The sequence below is a fragment of the Chelon labrosus genome (genome assembly GCF_963514085.1).
Source record: "Chelon labrosus genome assembly, chromosome: 6".
NCBI classification, from domain to species: Eukaryota; Metazoa; Chordata; class Actinopteri; order Mugiliformes; family Mugilidae; genus Chelon; species Chelon labrosus.
The window spans coordinates 5,984,101-6,004,977 of NC_140342.1; the positions used below are offsets into that span (position 1 = coordinate 5,984,101).

Genomic DNA, 20,877 nt, shown 5'->3' on the forward strand with positions numbered 1-20,877 from the left:
AAAGCTGCTAGAGTTTAAGTTAAAATCCTTTGAACAGTGCTTTAAAAAAGTGTCTTCAATTTATTTGGGTGCTTTAAATATGGAGTTTCTTTCCTACTTAATTTCAAGATTAATTGCTAGTAGTTTAAAATTAAGTATTTTGATCTTGGGTTATGTTGGTTTATTATGGCTTCTTGGTATATATTCTTCTTGACGTATTTGTATTTGTATTTGTGTTTTGGGTTTAAGGTTTTTCACCTGCTTTTGGCCACGTCAACTTTCAAAATAAAAGAAAGAAAAGAAAGAATTGATTCCTGGTCATTGAGTGAATTCCAGTCCAAGTCATCCGTTACAAGCTACCCTTTCAAGTGGGGGAAACTGCGGGGTTTAACCTCACAAGAGTGAGGACCACTTGACAGTGAAAAACCGCTGTGAACACTGGAACCAGCCAGGCCTGATAACGTTGGAAATCACCTCACCCAATCCTGCTGAAAAGAAGATGGCTGACTCAAAGTCACTGGAGAAGCTTAAAGCCAACAGGACATCCGCGAAGCGGCAATTCTCCCGTCTGGCAAACAACATAGTCCGGATGCACGCCATCACACCTGAAGAGGAGCTCATAAGCAGTTTCAAAAAACTCATAATTGAGGCCAACAAAGTCATGGAAGCCAACGATGACGTGGAAGCCCAGTACCTTGCAGAGGTGAAACTGGATACAGATTCCGAAGATGTTCCCGGGTTGAGCGAGCAGCAAAAGGCCGATATTGGGAAAACTGCAAGTGAGTGTGAGATGAAACTGAACGAGCTAAAGGAGCTTATCCAGAAGACACTGTGGGCCAACTTCGGAGAAGAGGAACTGACGATGGCAGTAAAGGCTGCGGAGGAGAAAGTAGTGAGTGTGGCATCTTTTGGACCTGGCGGAAATAAAGAGGCTTTTGACTTCATGTTCGACTACATGGAAAGACTGGTTAAGAGAGCAAAAGAACTGCACACGCAGTGGAAGTGTTGGGCCCCTCCTGCTGAGCAGAAAGACTTCCAGCTGCGTGTCCGGGAGCTTGAGCAGATGATCCCCAAGTTAATGTCAAGAAAAGCAGAGTTCATTCAAGCAAAAGCTGAAGAAGACGCCGAAAGAGTTGTGAGTGCAGCTTCCATCAGCTACCCACCAGCAGCCATTAGACTGAAGCCTACCTCCCTCCCCAAGTTTACTGGAATCAGGCGAGACTTTCATCGCTGGAAAAGAGACTGGGAGGCCCTCCAGAGGCAAGGAGAACCCACTGGGTCAAAAGAAGTCAAAAAGTTCCAGCAGTTTGGATGAGAAAATAATGAGAGATATTCGATTGATGACCTACAATACAGCAGACGACATCTTTCGTGTCCTGGAGAACCGGTTCGGAAGCAAAACTGCAATCGCTATTGAAATAGTGGAGGAGCTCCAGAGACTTCCAGCTGCCAAAACTCACCAGCCCAAGAAAATTATTGAGCTCATCCAAGCCGTGGAGAAGGCTCTTGAAGACCTGAGTGACCTTGGTGACACTGGCGCTTTAAAGAACCCTCTGGTGACAAGGTCAATTGAAAGTAAGCTTCCGGATGCACTGAAGAAAGAGTGGCTCCTCTATGCTGCTGAGAGAATTAGTGCTGAACCAGAGAAGCGATTTGACAGTCTTCTGGCCTTTCTCAAGAGTCAAGAGAGCATCTATGAACAGCTGGATCAGTTGAGGGATGAAGAGCCGCTAAGGAAAGAAATCCGACCTGACCAAAGGCAAGCCAGAACCAGGGCCTCAAACCAATCAAGTAGCCATCTCTCAGGATGTGTCGTCTGTGGGGACATCAAGCATAAGAAAAAGCTGTACTTCTGCAAAAAGTTCCGTGTGCTCAAGCTCACAGAGAAGAAGGATGCAGTGCAAAAGCTGGGAGCCTGTTGGAAATGTCTGGAGGTCCATGATGATGGTAATTACTGCAAAACTTCGTTCCTGTGTAAAAACCCTGAGTGTGAGGAGAAGAGAGCCACAGACCACCACTACTATCTGTGTCCCAATGCTGAAGCATCCAGAGGCAACATGGCCCAGAGGAGGAGCAAAAGCAGCACAGTGGGAGGTGGCAGCAGGAGGAATTACACCGAGGCCCAGGAAGAATTTTTCAGAAATCTCTCACCTGAATTAGCCCAACAATGCCGGGACGCATTCTGTAACACAGCAGCAAGCACCTCCCATATCGCAAAGAGCCACTCAAGTCTTCTGGCAGAGAGCGGCCTAGTGGAGAGGCCTGTCATCATGATGCTGTTGGAGGTAACAGCCAATGCTGGGCAGAAAATTGGGACCCTGATCGACCTAGCTTCCGACACCAATTATATCACCCATGAGGCAGCAGGTCGGCTCAATCTCAGAAGTGAAGACATCACGCTTGTGGTCCATGGTGTAGGCGGCATGAAAGTCCTTGTCAAAACAAAGCGGTACCTCCTGAAAATTCGGATCAAAACCTCAAGAGGCACTTTCAGATCCCACCAGCTGGTTTGCTACGGCCTAGACAGCATTGCAGACATCCAAAGACATGTGTCAGCCAAGAAACTACAAACGTTCTTCCCAGACGTCCCACTCGGCGACCTGGCAAGGCCAAGAGAGATCCACCTCCTTATAAGTCACAAGGAGGGCCGGCTGACCCCGCAGAAAATCCGCACGGTGGGGGACCTTGTGCTGTGGGACGGGCCAATGGGAAAGACAGTTGCTGGCACCCATCCTGAGCTGTTTGAGGAGGTAACTGTATCAGCCCACACATCGAAAACGCATTTCGCAAGGTCTATGAGAGCAGCTGCTGTAAAGTATGAAGAACACACATGTGTAGTCCCCCTTCATCCTCCACAAAGCCAGCAAGCCCCAATTACCGTCCAACCTCAGAGATTCAGTTGTGCAACTACTACATCCAACTTCCTCGAGTGGTGGAAATGGGACAGTATCGGTGTTGGCTGCATCCCAAAATGTGGGGGCTGTCGCTGTGGAAACTGCCAGCCTGGCGGCAAAGAAATGACCCTCGCTGAAGAAAGGGAGCTGGAGGTGATAAAAAATGGCCTCACATATGTAGCTGCTGATGATCACAGTGAGAGGCCTCACTGGCACGCCAAGTACCCCTGGGTAGAAGATCCAGCCACATTACCAAGCAACAGGAGTGCAGTTGAGGCCACATTCTTCAGGACTGAGAGACAGCTGACCAGGGAGCTGGAGTGGAAGGCCGCCTATGCTGCTCAAGTTCACGAGATGATTGAGCGCCAGGCCGCAATGAAATTGTCTAAAGACGTCCTTCAGACATGGACTGGCCCAGTGTGGTACATCAGCCACCTCATTGCACCCAACCCACACTCCGTCACAACCCCGGTGAGACTAGTCTGGAACAGTAGTCAGAAGTGCAGAGGGGTGAGTCTCAATGATCTCCTGTTAAAGGGCCCTGACGTCCTCAACTCTATTCGTGCTGTGCTTCTCAAGTTTCGGAGGGGAGTTTTTGCAGCTTTGGGAGACATAAAAAAGATGTACAATTCAGTGTGGCTCGAAGATCAAGAGGTGCATCTGCATAGGTTTCTGTGGCGTGACTCTGAGGAGGAGGAGCTGGGTGAATATGCAGTCACAAGAGTTAACATTGGAGACAAGCCAGCAGGTTGTATCGCTCAAATCGCCATGAGAGAGACTGCGAATCTCCCCCAGTTTAGCCATCTTGAGGAAGAACGTCGAGTGCTAGAGGAAGACAGCTATGTCGACGATCTGTTGACCTCTCATAACAACTTGGATCAGCTCAAAGTCATCACAGAAAATGTGGAGCAGATTCTGGGAGCAGGAGGGTTCCTGTTGAAGCCGTGGGTCTTCTCTGGTGAAAGTAGGAGAGAGTCTGTTGGAAAACAGGAGCAGGCAGCTACTCCAAAGACTGTGATCCTGCCGAATCAGCTCAAAGAGGAGGAAAACAAAGCTCTTGGCCTCGGCTACACCCTGGAGGATGACAAGCTTCATGTCATGGTTGGGATAAACTTCTCAAAGAGGAAAAGGAAAATGAGACTCGGCCAAGACCTTCAACTGGAAGAGGTGAGAGCTCAGACACCAGACCCACTGACACGACGAGAGTTACTCAGCCAAGTTTCTGGGCTGTATGACCCAGTTGGTCTGACGACGCCTGTAAAGCAGAAAGGAGCCATTTTGGTTCGGAGAGCATTCCAGGAGGCTAAACCAAAATGTAGCACCATCAGAGACACTTGGGACCTTGCGCTATCAGAAAAGCTCAGAGAGGATGCTATCAGCCTATTTGAAGAATATGCTGAGCTGGGCAAAGTCAAGTTCCCTAGAGCCCTGACACCAGCGAGCGCACCAGCTGAGCCTGATGCAATTACCTTCTCTGATGGCAGCGATCATGCTTATGGTGCCGTCCTGTACCTGCGGTGGGACTGTGACCAAGGTCCGACAGTGAGGCTGGTGGAGTCCAAAGCTAAACTGGCTCCCCTAGACCACAAGGGGGAAGCAGTCAAGGCAGAGCTATGTGGAGCAGTGTTCGCTTCCCGGTTGAAAAGGTACTTTGAACAACATGGCCGGGTTCAAGTCAAGCAGTGGTACCACTTTGTCGACAGCCAAACAGTCCTTGGTGCAATTCAACGTGAGAGCTATGGCTTCCAGACCTTTTTCGCCAACAGGATTGGAGAAATCCAAAGCAGCACGCAACTCCAGGATTGGTGGTGGATTCCTGGACCTCTGAACATCGCTGATATTATCACTCGTGGGGCTGGCCCAAAAGAGTTGGCTGAAAATTCACCATGGCAGCAAGGACCAAAGTTCCTGAGTCTACCAGCAAAGGAGTGGCCAATTAAGTCTGCAAAGGATGTATCAGCAACTGCCAGAGAGAGTGTTGGAAGGATGCAGAAGAAATCATTTGCTGCGGCACTCACAAGAGCTCAGGTGAAGAAGGAGCCACCAGATCTGGAGTGTCGGAGACCACCTGCTGGTGCTGCTGTCCAAAACCTGGTGAATGAAGGACGGTTCAGCAACCTGACTCACCTGGTTAAGACTGTCGCCTGGGTCTGGAGGGCAGCAAAATGCTTTGCAGCTAAAAATAAGATCCTCGGAACTCCAAAGTGGGAGGCAGTTTCATCAGTCGGAGTCGTCACTGCAACAGAGCGCCAAGATGCTTTAAGAGATCTTTTTCTTGCCGCACAAGAGGGTGTGACCTTTCCAGCAACCACAATAGACCGGCTGGTGGTCTTCAAAGAGGAAGAAACTGGGCTACTGGTTTGTGGTGGGCGAGTCCAAACTTTTAATGAAGACAGAGTTGGTGTCCCCCTCTTACCTTGTAACGCCTGGGTCTCAACATTGTTGGTTCGGGAAGCTCACAGCAAGGGTCACGAGGGAGTGGCTGCGACTCTATTGAAGGTGAGAAAGAGAGCATGGGTCATCAAGGGACGAATTATTGCTCAAAAAGTCATTAAAAATTGTGTGATCTGCAAGAAAGCCAGAGCGAGAAGATGTCAACAAGTGATGGGTGATCTGCCTCAAGAGAGAACTAGGCCAGCATCCCCATTTGAGTTCACAGCAGTTGACCTGTTTGGCCCCTATCAGGTCAAAGATGATGTGAGGAAAAGAGTCACAATGAAAGTCTGGGGAGTCATATTCTGCTGTATGGCCAGTAGAGCAATCCACACGGAGCTCGCCAACACCATGTCAACTGAAAGCTTTCTGATGGCTTATCAGAGGTTCACAGCAATTCGAGGCCATCCTAAAAAGATTTGGTCTGATCCAGGGACCAATTTTGTCGGTGCCAAATCTGTTCTGGAGGAGTTGTATCTGTTCCTGGACGGCCTGGATAGGTCTGCTGTGGAGGATACTTCAGCTCAAAATGGGACTGACTGGCACTGGAAAATCCTGCCAGCTGATTCACCTCATCGGAATGGCTCTGCTGAAGCAGCTGTTCGGATCGTGAAAAAGGCATTCCAGAGTGTGGGAAGAGAGTCGGGGCTCAGTTTCAGTGAGCTTCAGACGACACTTCAGCTCGCCGCTAATCTTGCAAATGAACGGCCCATTGATGCCAGGGTGCAGAGCCATGAAGACACCGTGGAGTACATTACACCCAATACACTCCTGCTGGGACGAGCATCTTCAAGTGGTGACTGGAAAACATTTGACTTCATAGGCTATCCCTATAAGAGACTTCAGGAAATGCAGCACCAGGTCAACAAATTCTGGAGGTCCTGGAGCCAACTTGCCGGTCCTAATCTTTTTGTGAGAAGCAAATGGCACACCACACAGAGGAATGTTGCGATTGGAGATATTGTATGGCTCTGCGACCAGAATGCATTGAGGGGCCACTTTAAGCTTGGAAGAGTCGTTAGTGTCAACCCAGACTCCAGAAACATTGTACGGGATGTAAATATTAGAGTTATGACAAGCTCCTGTATCCCTGAGGTGAGGCCTGCAACATCAGCATTCAAGCATCCTGCATCCAAGCATCCCGTCTCCAGCATTCGGAGGGACCTTCAGTCCACAATTCTTCACCGGGACGTCCGACGTTTGGTGGTCCTGCTGCCAGTGGAGGAGCAGGCAGGGAGCCCAGGAAGAAATCTTTGACATCAGTTCACTATGTGCGATCTTTCCAGCGGTTTCCGTGGGAAGATCGAGTGGGAGGTGTTGAGCTGAGCTGCAGACCACACCCTCTCTGCCTGGGTGCTCCTGCACTGGGTGTGGCTCCCAGCCTGAAGACAAGTAGATGATCACCAGGTGGGAATGATTTGGTAATCAGGGGAAGTGGAGTCACTCACAGCGTGGTAAGCACATTGTGAAGATGTGTGGAGAAACTGGGTCTGAAAAGTGACACCGCAGAACTAAAGCTTGTTCAAACAAGGAAGGAGGAGTCGGTGAGCTTTTGTTTGTGCCATGTGGACTTTAAATGAATCATAAAATCAAATTCAGGTTAAAATGTTTGTATTGGGAAAAATCATGTGCTTGAATTGTAAGTTAAAATGTCATACATTTAGTATCATGTAGGTTTAAAAGTACTGTATTTTAGAGGACTTTAAAAGGCTAAAAAGTACGGAACTGTGTATTTGTAGTAGGTTAAAGCTGCTAGAGTTTAAGTTAAAATCCTTTGAACAGTGCTTTAAAAAAGTGTCTTCAATTTATTTGGGTGCTTTAAATATGGAGTTTCTTTCCTACTTAATTTCAAGATTAATTGCTAGTAGTTTAAAATTAAGTATTTTGATCTTGGGTTATGTTGGTTTATTATGGCTTCTTGGTATATATTCTTCTTGACGTATTTGTATTTGTATTTGTGTTTTGGGTTTAAGGTTTTTCACCTGCTTTTGGCCACGTCAACTTTCAAAATAAAAGAAAGAAAAGAAAGAATTGATTCCTGGTCATTGAGTGAATTCCAGTCCAAGTCATCCGTTACAAGCTACCCTTTCAAGTGGGGGAAACTGCGGGGTTTAACCTCACAAGAGTGAGGACCACTTGACAATTATATCAGTTGGAACAAGCTAACAATGCTTCAACACTAATGGCAGATTTCTTCTCCAAACTTGATCTGCCAACTATATCACAAGATCAGAAATCTAAATGAAATGCCCCAATATCAGCGGCTGAACTGCGTGAGGCCATTCAGCTCCTTCGAACAGGCAAAGCACCAGGCAGTAATGGTCTCGGTAGCGAGTTCTACAAAGACTTTCAAAGTCTTTTATTAGAGCCTATGATGAATACGTTTAACCACTCCTTTGAGTGTGGCACCCTCCCACCATCATTGAGGGAAGCCAATATTTCACTGATTCTTAAAGAAGGGAAATGCCCTGAAGACTGCGCCTCGTACAGGCCGATCTCACTGTTGAATGTGGACTCAAAAATTCTTTCCAAAGTTTTAGCAAGACACTTTCCAGATGGGCTGGCTTTTCTGGAGAGCCAGTTAATCAGGAAACGTACCCGTCACATTTACCTGGAACTAATCTTTCTGTTCGGGTTTTTGGTTTTTGTGTTGTTATTCACAGCTTGTTGTTGTTGTTGGCTAAAAGCTAAATCAAATAATGAGTAATTGTAGAGATCTAATAAATCATGTTTCCATCCCCACTGTGAACTTTGGATGTGTATTGTGTGAGATTCAGCTAATACGGGATCCACCTATCTTCTGCTTTAACATTTACCTGTGGAAGTGAGTACATGTTTATGATTAAACAATGACGGCATCTCTTACCTAACTCTTACTACACTTTTGTAGCCAGGATATGTCACTTTCCACTTTAAGCATAATGATGTCACAAGCGTCATAGTTTTGGATCAAGTGCCATTGGAGAACTTTAGATTTTGAGAGTTAAACATGAATGCCCTATTAGCCTTTTTACCATGTTGTTAAAAGGGGGATTGTGTTTGACCTCAGTAATTAAACCATTAGGCTGTGGAAACAGCAGAAGGACGACAGTGTAAAATACTGTACTTGTCCAAAGACAAAAAAAAAGAAAAAGAAAGAAAGAAAGAATAATTGATGCAGCTATTGTAGATGAAAGAATGGAATCAAAAGAGGTCTGGACTGAGCATCACCACTCATCCTGCACTTGCTGAAATATATTTGCTAACCATGAAAATAAAAACATCTCCACTTAAAATAAATTCTGCCATGCTTTTTTCCTGATCATTCATTGAAATAGTCAACAAAACAAAAGTGTTTTTAACAAATGTTTGTCTTTTAATAGTCAAACAAAACAATGACTGCATGTGTTTTACATGTTTTGAAGCTGACACCCACCAAGCATATTCTGTTGTGTGAGCTGGGATGGTACATGGTGTTAAAGACTGGTTGCATATCTTTATTTATGTATTTATTTACCTATTTTAAGAGTCACGCGCCTGCCAAGTCCAGACCTTTTCTTGGCCACACTCAGGATAGCATACTCATTCTACTTGGAAAGTAACCACACTGCCCTCTGCTGTAAAAAAATATTTTAGTAGCTTTGAATAGCACTAAAAGTACGTTTAAAACTGAACCAGAAAAATTAATTAAAAAACAAAACAAAAAAACTAAAACAAAAAAAAACAATAGCAAACCTTAACAGTAAATTGTGAGATTAAAACAGAACACAAATGAATATAATAAACTAAAATATGATTTGAATGATATGATAAATATGATTTTTTAATGAATCCATTGATGCCTAACACACTGTTATTTTTGGCGCATTTAATTCATACAACTTAATGAATTAATTTATAGAATAATTTATGTTTTGTTTTGTTTTTTAGTTTAGTTTTTTTTTTTTTAACCTTCAATAAAATTTTTTGAGTAGCCTTTATTTTACATACGTAACAAACGGTCGTGAATTTTTTTTATGTCTTTAATGTACAACAGTATTTTTGTTTTCTGCTCTTTTTCCCTTTCAGAGGATAGTCTTACTCAAACGGCAGCGAACGCTTGTTGCTTTCTGTGGGTTGTGGTGAAAAAAAGAAAAAAAAAATCAGGAAACGAAGTGTACCCAAATACTACGTCATCACTATGCGTCAAGAAGTTCCGTCAGGTCCACGGATCTCACACGTGAGTGAAAACTGAGTTGTCTGCCACATATTCTGTTTTTATTGAAACATATATTGTGTTGAATCAGCCGAACGTCTCATCTCGCGGCTGCTTTACCGTTTGTCTGTTTGTTTCGACAGATACAGAGATAGTTTGTGTTACAGCGTATGGACTCCTCCTCTTGTCTGTCCTGTGGCCGAACTCTTTGAACTGAATATGTCAGTTGTATTTGCCGTCGCTTGTCGAGACCACATTGACCTCGTAGAACATGATATAGACAATTATTCGAATCATTAATATTCAGGGCTAAATTCGGCGTACATTGAACTTACTTAACAAATATACATCCCTTATTTACATTTGCAATGTGACCATCTCACACTAACTTCCAGGCATGGAAGTGTAGGTACTGAGATCTGCAGAAAACTTTGCCGGTAGCATATCTTCATTGACAACCAAATGCACTGTTGAAGAAGACGTGCTGTGTGGTGAAATGATTCCTATCCTAATGTATACTTCATATGTACATACTCTGCACTTGCAGCTTCTGCACCTCTGGTTAGATGCTAACTGCATTTTGTTGCCTTGTGCTTAAACATGTATAATGACATCTAGTTGAATCTAATCTGACATCTAATTTAATCTAATGTTGTCTCCACACCAGTTTCACCTTTCAGCCAGAAGATCCAGGTGAACAAGACATCCTACTTGTAACTTGAATGCGTTAAGGTTTAAAATATGCTGGCCAAAGCAGAGGAAAGAAAGCCACAGAAAGGGGGAGGAAAGAAGAGGAGGCAGACTGATGAAGATGGGGGAGGAGGCGGAGAGAAGAAGAGGAGGGGAGCCGAAGACGGAGAGAAAGCCCAAGGAGATGGTGGCAAGAAACGGCTGGACGCCCTGAGTGTGGGCTATTTCCGCAGAGTCGGAGAAAGACTCAGTGAAGGCTTTGAAGATAATGAGGAGAGAGGTGATAATGATTATTTTTCTGTAAATCTGAGTATAGCACAGGAATGAAAGCAAAAAAAAAATAGGAACGTGCATCAGGTCCTATTACACATTGTAGTACATTACCATAATAAGACAAATATGTGATTTAGTACGGCATGATATGGAGAAAAGAAAATCCAGGACTTTGGACTGTTGAAATGAAAATGCCCTGCCAGTTTTTCTGGGTAAAGTTTATCCATATAGCAAGACTGGAGCGATCACTTAGAGATGAAACACCATTACTGAATATTTAGGTAATGAGTTAAATGTTGAGTTATTTTTCATTTGGTTATTTTAGCTTCAGGAACTAATATGAAGTTCTGTTTGTCTTTGAGCATACAGTACATTACACCTGAGATAAAACCTGAAAACATCTATGTTAAAAATACAGCTGTCATTTGCCATTTAAAAAAAAAAAAAAAAAGGATCATTTAAAAAAACATTCACTGTTCCTCAAAATCTAGTGGACGTCTAGATTTTGAGGACTGTCATGAGCTGCTCAGGGAAGAAACGGAGACAGCGAATTTAAAAGCCATACGTGAATAAGTTCATTTATCTCTATGTTAATTCCCAGTAAATCTTCGTGTCTTGATGGCATAGACATAGGCATAGTGTTGGCCAGGAATTGAAAAAAAAAAGATGGAGTGATCTACCTACAGACGGTGAGACGTATGACGTTTGCTAGCTCAGTTTTATACGATTGTATGAAACCATTCAGTTTGAAACTTCCACACGGACCACGCTCCGCTCTCGGTGGGGGCATAGCTCCTGCTGTCACTGTCAGCATGAATGTGTTCAGATCCGTTCTGCCGCTGCACTGATAGCAGCAGAGCTTGTGGGCGTGACACACACTATTTCACCTATAGCCTTCAAATTGCTTGTTTTAGCCAACCAGCTGTCAGTTTCATTAACTGTCATTTACTGCCATTATATCCTGTCATGTATAATGAGGAAAAGAGAACGAGAGCATGGAAATGACATATTTTAAAGGGACTGTAATTACATTTACTGTAGACTGACTTGTCATTGTCACCTGTTTCCAACAGTATCCAGTCTTATTTTTTTACTGGAGCAGGTTTTAGTCAATACTTTCTGTGCTTCTGTGAATCTGACAAATTCGAAGTCCAAATAGTGCTTTAAGAAAAGAGTTGACATGAGCTGTCATGATGCCAGTTGGATGTGACCGTTCCCTGCGATGACCTTGAGATATTTTTCTTCGTGTTGCAGGCGTATTGCATCACTTTACCTGAAATATAATGAGCAGGTTATTCTGCCTCCGTGCGTGTCGTGCTCTGCTACAGTTCTATTTATAACTCCAGCCACCATAATCACGGTCGGTGCTCTCTCAACCTTTTGCTTGTAGAGATGTTCGTGGAGAATGTCCTCATGGAAGTCAAAGGCAAGGCGGCCCTGGTGGCGATGAACCAGGCGGGAAGCATCACTCTGCAGCGGCTTCTTACGCTGTCTAGCCCCGACCAGGTGGGGGAGGTGCTGGCTGAACTGGGTGGAGAATCGGGCTCTGAGTTCAAGGCGGTTTCTTGCGACCGGTGTGGGGGTCATGTGGTGGAGAGTGCCGTCAGACAGATGTCCAGGTGGATGGGTAAGCTCTGTGGACAATCACCTGTGTATTCTCATTTTTCAGGTAGTTAATTGGAAAAATCTCTCATCACCAGCTCTATTTTTATTTCTCGTCCTTTTCAGAGTCGTCACAGAAGGATTCATCTGCTACCACAGAAGAAGAGGAGGAGGAGAGCTGCAGCGGGCTGGAGGCCCAGGTGCTGTCTTTGAGTCAGGTGGTGAGAGACAACAGCGCAGAGTTCATCAGACACGTTCACGGCTCACACGTGGTCCGCACACTTTTGCATGTTCTGGGAGGCTGCATCGGACCGCCTCGCACCGAGGCTCGGCCAGGTAAACACACACACACACACACACCCACACACACACACACACACACACACACATAATCAATGTACACCATTTAAAGTATGCCAAATTAGAGGCTGCTGTTTAAATGTTACCCCTGTATGTTCACCCAATAATCCTTGTTGGGGACAATTCCAAAGATTTTAAATAAACATAAACAAATAAACATCTATTGTCAACTGAGATACCAGAATGGTGTTTGAGCCTGTGGCATTGAATTATATGAAGGTTTGACATTTCCACACAAAATTGCAACCACGCACAGTTAAGCTTGTTACACACTCGAGAAATTTGTCCTCGCTCCTAGGACTGCAAAAACAAGAAAAAAGTTTGTTTTGACCAAGTAATTTATATTTCACGAGAAACTCGAGTGCTGAACTCCTAAGTCTTCACAGTGCCCTCCCACTGCAGTATACATCACACATGCTAAACATTTCGGGAGATGCAGGTGACAGACGATGAGCTGCACTTCTTTTTCTTATTGTTTTTGGATGTCGGCCAGTCCTTTTGACGTCCGTTCAATCACCATGCTTCCACACACAGCATGTCGATCTCTGCCCAGGAGATTAGCGGTCGCACTGCGAATATAATCATCTAGGAGCTAACAGAGTGGCTGCTAGCATTTCGGCTTTTCTGCATTAACCCTTGCAACTTCCGCTTGCAATTTCTGACCAATCACAGAATAGTAGGCTCGAGAAAAAAGTTCTGCCCGGTTGCTAGCAGTGCTCAAGCAAGCCGCATTCAACTCCCCAGTTGAGAACTGGGGAGTTGAATGAACTGATTATGCACATAAAACACACTATGTTTAAAAAATTATACCTATAATTACACATAAAGAACTATTTGTGGACATGGGTTACGTATTCAGGTTATGTTTATTAGCCTGAATTGACAATGATATCTCTGGCAAGTGCAAGTCACACTGAATCTAAAAATATATTCACAGTGTTTGTGTTTAAAGATTTAAAGACTCTGGAAATGATTAGAAATGTTTTGATGCAAACTGTGTCTTTAAAGCACCCTAACTGCCACGGTGACACTGTTACCTGCTGCAGAGAGAGAGCTGTCTGAGTGGCTGATCAACGTAGAAATTAAATTATTTCTTCCATTTGGTGTAGTTTTTCACCTCAGTTCCTTTTTCTCAAAGAAATCCAGGGAGAAAATAAAGCTTTTGATCTGCTGGCTTTGTCAGTGGCAGCTCTTTGAGGTTGTGTCAGGAAATCAGTACCCAGAGGTATTTTGCCTTTAAGCTTGTATTCGTGTCATCTTTTCTCTTTTGATATTCTTGTTTCTAACCAGGTGCAAAAGAACGCAACGCTGCCCCTCAGCTGACAGACTTCGAGATCCCGACGTCATTTTGGTATGAGTTGAAAAGCCTCACGGAGACCTTGATGGAAGACGTGAACCGTGAGTCATCTTTCATCACTCCTCTGTAGTTCATCCTTGCCTTAGCAATTTTTACATTACCTGAATGTTGCATTTTTATGGTCAGCGTTCCCACAAAGAGATACTTCTAGTAGTGCAACAAGGCCACAGGAAAGGTGTGTATATAGGCTAAACTGATGGTTTTCTGTGCTAAATGGATTGCTGTTGTTATGTATACACTTTGTATTGCTTTTTGAATGTAATAATTAATGCAGCTGGGTATCACTACTGATTTCCTGAATAGGTTCAGTTCTGATCACACGGTCCAGATCCATTTCATTTAGAGGTACTTCAGTTTCAAAACAATTTTACTCGGTAATGAAAGAGAAAGATTTTCACTTTATTATTATTAGTAGAGACTTGTGGTATTTCCACAATATTTTACCTCTATATGGAATATCTCTAATATAGCTCTTCTTTTGTCCAGCTCCTCTCTGTTGTCATACTTTTTTAATCCAGTCAGCTTTCAGGCTTTCAGGCCTGATGGTGTCAGAGCTCCACACGTGGACTAGATTTGTGGTTAGATTTGACGTGCGAGACAACAGCGAGATTTCTAAATTAAAAAATCAATCCGATTTTACGAATCAATGTCAGATCTTTCAAATAAAGATTGATTTGAATTGTTGTTAAATGGAATGAAAAATGGAGGACGAGTCGACAGTCAACAGCTGATTTAAGCTTGTCTTAGTTCCAATTTATTTTGGGATTTTGCATAATTTTCTTTCTGTACATTTTAGTTTTAAATTCTGCCTTACGCCAGCAGCACAGCCTCCATCTTCTACTTTCTGGACAGTGCTGACATTTTCCTTGGAATCTGAAAAGCATTTAGTGCTGGTCTAATACTTGTCAGGGCTCACAGAGTGAGAGTCAAAAGGCCCCAGTGGCAGCTTGTGATTGAACAGAACACTGCTTAGATTATTTGGAGAATTTATATGCTAATATTGAAGTGGTGGAATCTAACACTGCAAGAGCTAATCATAAAAATGGATTTAAAAAATGGTTAGTAATTCTTATAAACGGTCTCAGTCTGAGCTAAATTATCAGATTATCAGATAATCACTGCCCAAATATAGAGAATACAGAATATAGAGTTTTGGACACACCTTGTTTGTCTTTAGTTTTATTTTATTTTTACCATTTCTACATTGTAGAAGGATGTTAAAACCACGAAATGACATAGACGAGATTATGTAAATAAAGTCTCACACAAACCAAATGTGTTTTATGTTGTAGGCTTCTCAGTGTAGCCATTGTCATGTCAAAGTCAGTCAAAAGTTAACCTGTGGAATTTTTTGCTGTCTTGATGCATTGAGGTAGTGTTGGTATAGAGGAAGAAGCTCTATACAAATGCTGTAGCAACAATCCATCCTTACCTTAAGATACATCTTGAAGCCTGGAAAATCTCAAGAACTCTTCACGAAAACCATCAAACGCCAGGATGAATAAATCAAAACCATGTCCATGTAGAGTCAAAACTTCTTACAGCCCCCGTCTCTTTGTGTGACTCAGAGAAGGTGAACAGGTGGTATATGCATGTGCACTTCCCACCGTGAAGAATGTAGGAGAAGCTGTAATGGTGTGGGGGTGCTTTGCTGGTGCCACAGCTGGTGATTTATTCAGAAGTCAAGGCAACTCTTAGCCAGCGTGACTGCAGCAACATTCTACATCCCAGACATGCCACCCCAGCTCCGTGTGACAGATTTGATTGAGCTAAACTACATCTCCAGGCTCTGTAATGGCTGTTTGACTAAGAAGCAGAGTGGTGGAGTGCTCCATGAAACCCGGCCTCCACAATCACCCGACATATACTTAACTGATTTAAACTCAGAATGAAGTAGAAGCGGCTATCAGCTCAGTTTAGACTGTTGGAAAAACTCCTCATGGAGCTGGCTGTGAGAAGGAAGAGTGTTCAAACTGGCATCAAAGCAAAACAAGAAGCTAACATTTAAAACACATTTTGGTTTGTGTAACATCTTTGTATAGAAAATGGTAAAAACATAAATATATAGAAGAACCCTTGAATGAATAAAGGTGTCCAAACCCTTTACTGTTACTACTTTTAAAAATTAGACATAATTGTCTCATTTTCATCTCATTGTAAATGTTTTTAATGTGGTCAACTGTTGGCTATAATAAATCACCCTTGGCCCACCGTCCAGATACACTGGGAGTTAATGTGTGTTTGATCACAGCCCTGGAAGAAAACATCACCTGAATGAGTTATATTCTTTCAACTTGAAGTTACCGTGAGGACTTTCTGACCACACAAGAGCATGCATGCTTTTGAACGGACAACTTCCTGAAGCAGATTACTCACTAGTTCACTGGTCTGCATCTGGTGATAGCAATGTGCTCCCAGAGGAGATGAGGAACCTGCAAAAAACATGGATGTAGCCGCTGCATGATTTAAAATCTCTCCAAACCAGACAGAGAATGTGCTCCGGTGAGAAACCCTGAATGGAAACAGGGCTCTTCTGCTACTGCCGCAGGGCACCTATAAATTGGCGGGGAGGTCTGAAGAAGCCTCTCTTCTCTTTTCTTTCTAGTAAGCGTGACAGATGCTGTCGCCAGCGCAGTGTTCCAGACCATGTTGACTGTGTGTCACAGAAATCGACCCAAACTCTGCAAACAGCTCCTCAAACGCATCATGGAGTACCTGACGAGTCGCAGCGCTGCTCCTGGAGTTAGGTTAGAGACGAAACTTTAACACAGTGACACTTTAATGTGACGAATGTTGACTCCTAAGAATATTTAAATGCTGGTTTTGTTTTCTCTGCAGTCCTCTTCTAGTCTTTCTGAAGGACCAAGCCTCCAGTCACCTTGTAGAGATGATCATACAGCTGGCCCACAAGCCACTTCTCCGCGACCTCTACAAGAATCACCTCAAGGGTCATCTGGTTGACCTAGCCCTCCATCCCATTGCCAACTTCCCTGTACAGAGGCTAACGGCAGCCTCTGCCAAACACAAACTGGTAGGTTACAAGTTCAGTGTTGAGGAGATTTTGTAATTTCTGTGGATTTCTTCCATGACTTCCTTTCACTCTTCCTCTGTCCACAGTTCCTGAAGTTGTTTGATGAGCTTGTCCAGGGTCTGGAGGCCATCTTGGCCACAGGTCACATGGGTGTGATCGTCCAGCTAGCAGAAAGCTGTGCAGAAAGTGAAGAGAAACAGGGCGAGATGATGCAGTGCCTCCTAAACGTAAGCTTTAAAGAGTATTTTATTAATTGAATACAAAGGTTCACATGGATCTTAAGTCATTACAACACTCGTTTTGATTTTGTTCCTACTGTTTTATGAGTGAAATTGACAGCTACTTAATGTTTGATTCATGCTGATGTGTTGGCCCTCAGGCTTTCCATTGTGCCGAGCCTGGTTCCCGACACGTCAGCTGCCTCCCTCTCTTCATGTCCCTGCTCACCTATGACGTGTATTACCACTGTGACACAGCAGAGGGCAACATACAGACGGAGGTAAACAGCCCAGAGAAGTCTAATCAAATCATTTGCAGATGGATTTTAATTGTAGTCAGGACATTTTCGATGAAACAGAAGAGCAACTGTGCACCAAAAAGCCCTTCCAGTCCAGTGAATGAGTTGCAGATGCAGTGAGGTACGTCTGGTCTTGGTTCTAGGTCCCACTGTCCTCCATCTGTTACCACGGCTCCCGCCTGGTCCAGGCGCTGTCGAAGTTCAAGGATCGCTCAGTCCTCCTCAGCAGCCTGCGCACTCTGAGTCCAGCTGACCTCCTCACACTGGCTTGTGACCCCGCAGGCAGCCATGTCCTGCAGGTCCTCATCACCACCTCCAGTGACAAGGGCAGGGGCAAGATCCTTAGGAGGCTGGAGGTACATGCGCAGTTGTGTTAGCGTGCAAACCTTATCGTTTTGTTTACATATAAATAACTACAACAAGCACATGAAACATTAATAATGATTCTCCCAGGGTCAGTACGTCCAAATGGCCTGCTCCAGGTTGGGCAGTCGGGTACTTGAAGCCGTGTGGAACAGTGCTTCAGTCAGTCAGAGGCAAAGCATCGCACAGGAACTAGGTGATACTGATACACGCTTCTGTACTGTGACACGTTTCCTCTCAGTCTCTTCCCTATTCATGACTCCCATTTATGTCTCTCCTCTCCTTCCAGTTCCAAACGAAAGCCAGCTGAGGTCGGATCAGTTTGCACGTCACGTGTGGGCGAAATTTGCCCTCTCCCACTTTGCACACAGAAGAGCCCACTGGAAGGAAATACAGACCGGCGAGTCCAAGAAGCGGAAGCTTTTCAATGACATTCTTGCATGAAAAGTATATATTTGAATAATCATTTAGGTTTTTTTTTCAATGTAATTGAATAAAAAATGTTCTTTTTTTTTTTAATCGTGTTGATTTTAAGCTCTTTTCTTGAAATGCCGTTTAGTTTTAAAGATATTTCTCCTGTTGGGTGTATGAAGCAGTTTGACCTGTAGGGGGCACTGGAGGAACATTTATTCTGAGTCATGTCTTGCCATTGCCTCGCTCTGCAATTGAGTAAAGTAACACCAGCACAAATGTGTCAACATAAGAGTCACTGAAACACTGACCCAAAGACACACAGCTGTGTTTATAGCCTTTTTACTGTGCTTTGTGACTGTGGTTTTGCTGACTGAAAAAACAGTTTTGGTAAAATGAACGCACTGGGTGATCAGAAAGCGTGGAGGGAGTCTTCTGGTAGTCGCGCTTCCTCATAATTCCTTAAGAAAGAAACAAATTTGTTAGATAACTGATCTGTGCCTCAGCAGTGAGCTGTTTTTGTCACAGACCGTGTTTATTGATTAGAAATTGATTTGAAGCTGGAAGGCATTTATTTGGCAGGTGCTTCTATTTGGAGAGGAAGGAGCGTGAAGTGACAAAGCAAGACAAGATGTGTCGATGATAAATAACGCTCAGTTCATTCACATAGCATTGCCATCATAGGTTTCTCTATTTTGAATTTTCACTCCAGAGTGTGCACCCATCACTAAAGATGATTGAACCACCATTTTGTTTGCATTTGAGCCACATTTACTGAATCACTTCGACCACATTTGTAGGAAAAACATTTTTTTCACATTCCTAGGGTGTCCCAACGATTGAGATATGTTGCATTCAGGTGTGGAGGTTTTGTTATGACAACACTTAAGTATGAGATGCTTTAACTTTGAGTAGTCATGCCTAGAGATTTGAAAAACCTAGTCTCTGGGGAAGAATCTTGTTTTGAATGTCCAGATCTTCTTGCAGAATGAAAAAAAAAAAGCAAATTGTCATCTTTGCAAATATGCTATTTCACGGTCTACAGGTCAGACTGCCTTGAAATGTGCACAACATATTCATGTTCATGTAAAGATCAAGTATAGGATGGGTTAGTGGCATCATATGCTGGTGGTAAGTTTTTCTGTCTATTATACGTTTAAGCACACATACAATCTGTATGAATGGACGAACCTGAACACATTGAGTACACAGCAATCCTCTCCAGTAGTGACACCCCACACAATAATAGTTGTTACCCAGATACAAGTATTGATCTGTATAAAGCTCACTAACATTTTGCCAAATGTTAACTACTTAAAAAATGAATAAATAAACCTTTTAAATGTTTGATTGGTCCATTTCTGGCTTTGCAGTTGTCCGGTCTTAATTCTACTTAAAGCATTGCACAGTATCTAACATCGATGCTAATCTCGTTACAGAATCTTGTTTTAGTCTTGATCTATTATCCAGTGCACATGCCTTTGCTGACCTGCTATTAATTCACATTACTGGAAGAGTGCGCGGAGCATTGCGTGAGAATTCAGCCCATAAGGATTTTGATTTGTGCCTCTTTGTTCTTCAACCCGTTATTACAATCACCAGGCCTAACGATTCACTGTAGGTTTCCTGCTTTGACCGAGCCAGTTTTTAATTACAAGTGTCTTGAGCCGAGCATGATATTCAGATCGTGGTGTGGCTCTTCATCGCTCCTTTTTGTTGTCTGGGTTATTACAGCTCTGTGCATGTACTGTGTAATCGGCTCTGTTGAAACAAAGCAGAGGAACAATGACCTTTGGGCTACGATGAGATGTTGCTCCTTGAAAACAAATCACACAGATTCCCTGGGGATTTAGGAAATGCTTCCTTTCCTTTCAGTGCTGCCCCAGTATATCGCAGTCTCTGCAGCCTCCATATGCCCCAGTCTATCCCCAGTCACCAATATTTCCTTTTTCTTACATGTCTACACCCACACCTCAAGAAAATATGCATCTCATTAGTTACGCACAGTGCTTACTGAAAATAGTCTTTCTTTGGTGAAAAGTGAGGAGTAAGTTCACTGGCACACAGTGGGTGTTTTTTTTTTTTTTTTGTCTTCTAAGCTCCTTCTGTCTTGCCTGCTCTCAAGAAGTATTCTTTTGCCCGAAAATCACAGTATATGCCCACAGAATGAGTCAGCGACAGAAAGACAGAGAGAGGGAGGATATCTGTCACGATTCGAGAGACTGATACGGTGTCACAGAAACAAATTCTATCATATTGTCCTCAGTTCCGTCCTCTTTATCCCCGTCGGCTTCTGTGTGGCTGTCAAACGTATGGTATGATCTGACAGCTATTTGACCTATTAGGGTGCGATAACATCCTTTGTGTTTTCTGTTTTGCGTGGCAAACTGTGCAAAATGCCAGCTTAAAAAGTCACCCCTTCTGTGTCGCCTATTGCCGTCAGTCTCTTGTTCAGCTAATGGGAGGGAAGTAAAATCAAACAAAAAAAAGAACTCCTCTTTCAGAAAATCAACATAAATATAGGACATTTGAGATGCCAAAGGACTCTAGGACTCATCGTCTCCTTGACAACAGTCTCCAAGCAACCATTACTCCTCAAAGCATTTCTCCAACCCCGTCTCTCCCTCTGAGTCTCTCTCTCTCTCTCCTCAACCCCTCTGTCTCATTGCCAGTTTGCCTTCTTCTCAAGAGTCCTTCCTTGTATCCTCTCCTGATAGTTACCCTACCAGCATCAGAACCTGAAAGCACAGCTATCTGGGATGATCTCATGTGACTGGTTGTTGGGTACAGTGT

General features: G+C 43.6%; 1 protein-coding gene across 2 annotated transcripts; it reads left to right on the forward strand.

Annotated features, from left to right (window-relative positions):
* Positions 1-9,458: 9,458 nt before the first annotated feature.
* nop9 (NOP9 nucleolar protein) lies at positions 9,459-19,478 on the forward strand. Of its 2 annotated transcripts, none has more exons than XM_084546859.1 (12): positions 9,459-10,041; positions 10,148-10,450; positions 11,834-12,070; positions 12,172-12,381; positions 13,696-13,803; positions 16,368-16,509; positions 16,601-16,793; positions 16,880-17,020; positions 17,173-17,292; positions 17,454-17,666; positions 17,764-17,869; positions 17,963-19,478. In XM_084546859.1, exons 2-12 carry the CDS (start codon positions 10,222-10,224, stop codon positions 18,115-18,117), a joined length of 1,854 nt encoding a protein of 617 aa, XP_084402985.1. In that variant the 5' UTR covers positions 9,459-10,041; positions 10,148-10,221; the 3' UTR covers positions 18,118-19,478. The 2 variants fall into 2 exon arrangements, with proteins under 2 accessions (XP_084402985.1, XP_084402984.1); XM_084546858.1 differs by having other exon boundaries at positions 9,459-9,504.
* Positions 19,479-20,877: the final 1,399 nt, after the last annotated feature.

Coding starts and splice junctions, on each gene's coding strand:
- nop9 (XM_084546859.1), top strand. CDS start 10,222: ATGCTGGCCAAAGCAGAGGAAAGAAAGCCACAGAAAGGGGGAGGAAAG. Junction 17,021..17,172: donor TGATGCAGTGCCTCCTAAAC/GTAAGCTTTAAA, acceptor GTTGGCCCTCAG/GCTTTCCATTGTGCCGAGCC. Junction 17,293..17,453: donor AGGGCAACATACAGACGGAG/GTAAACAGCCCA, acceptor TCTTGGTTCTAG/GTCCCACTGTCCTCCATCTG.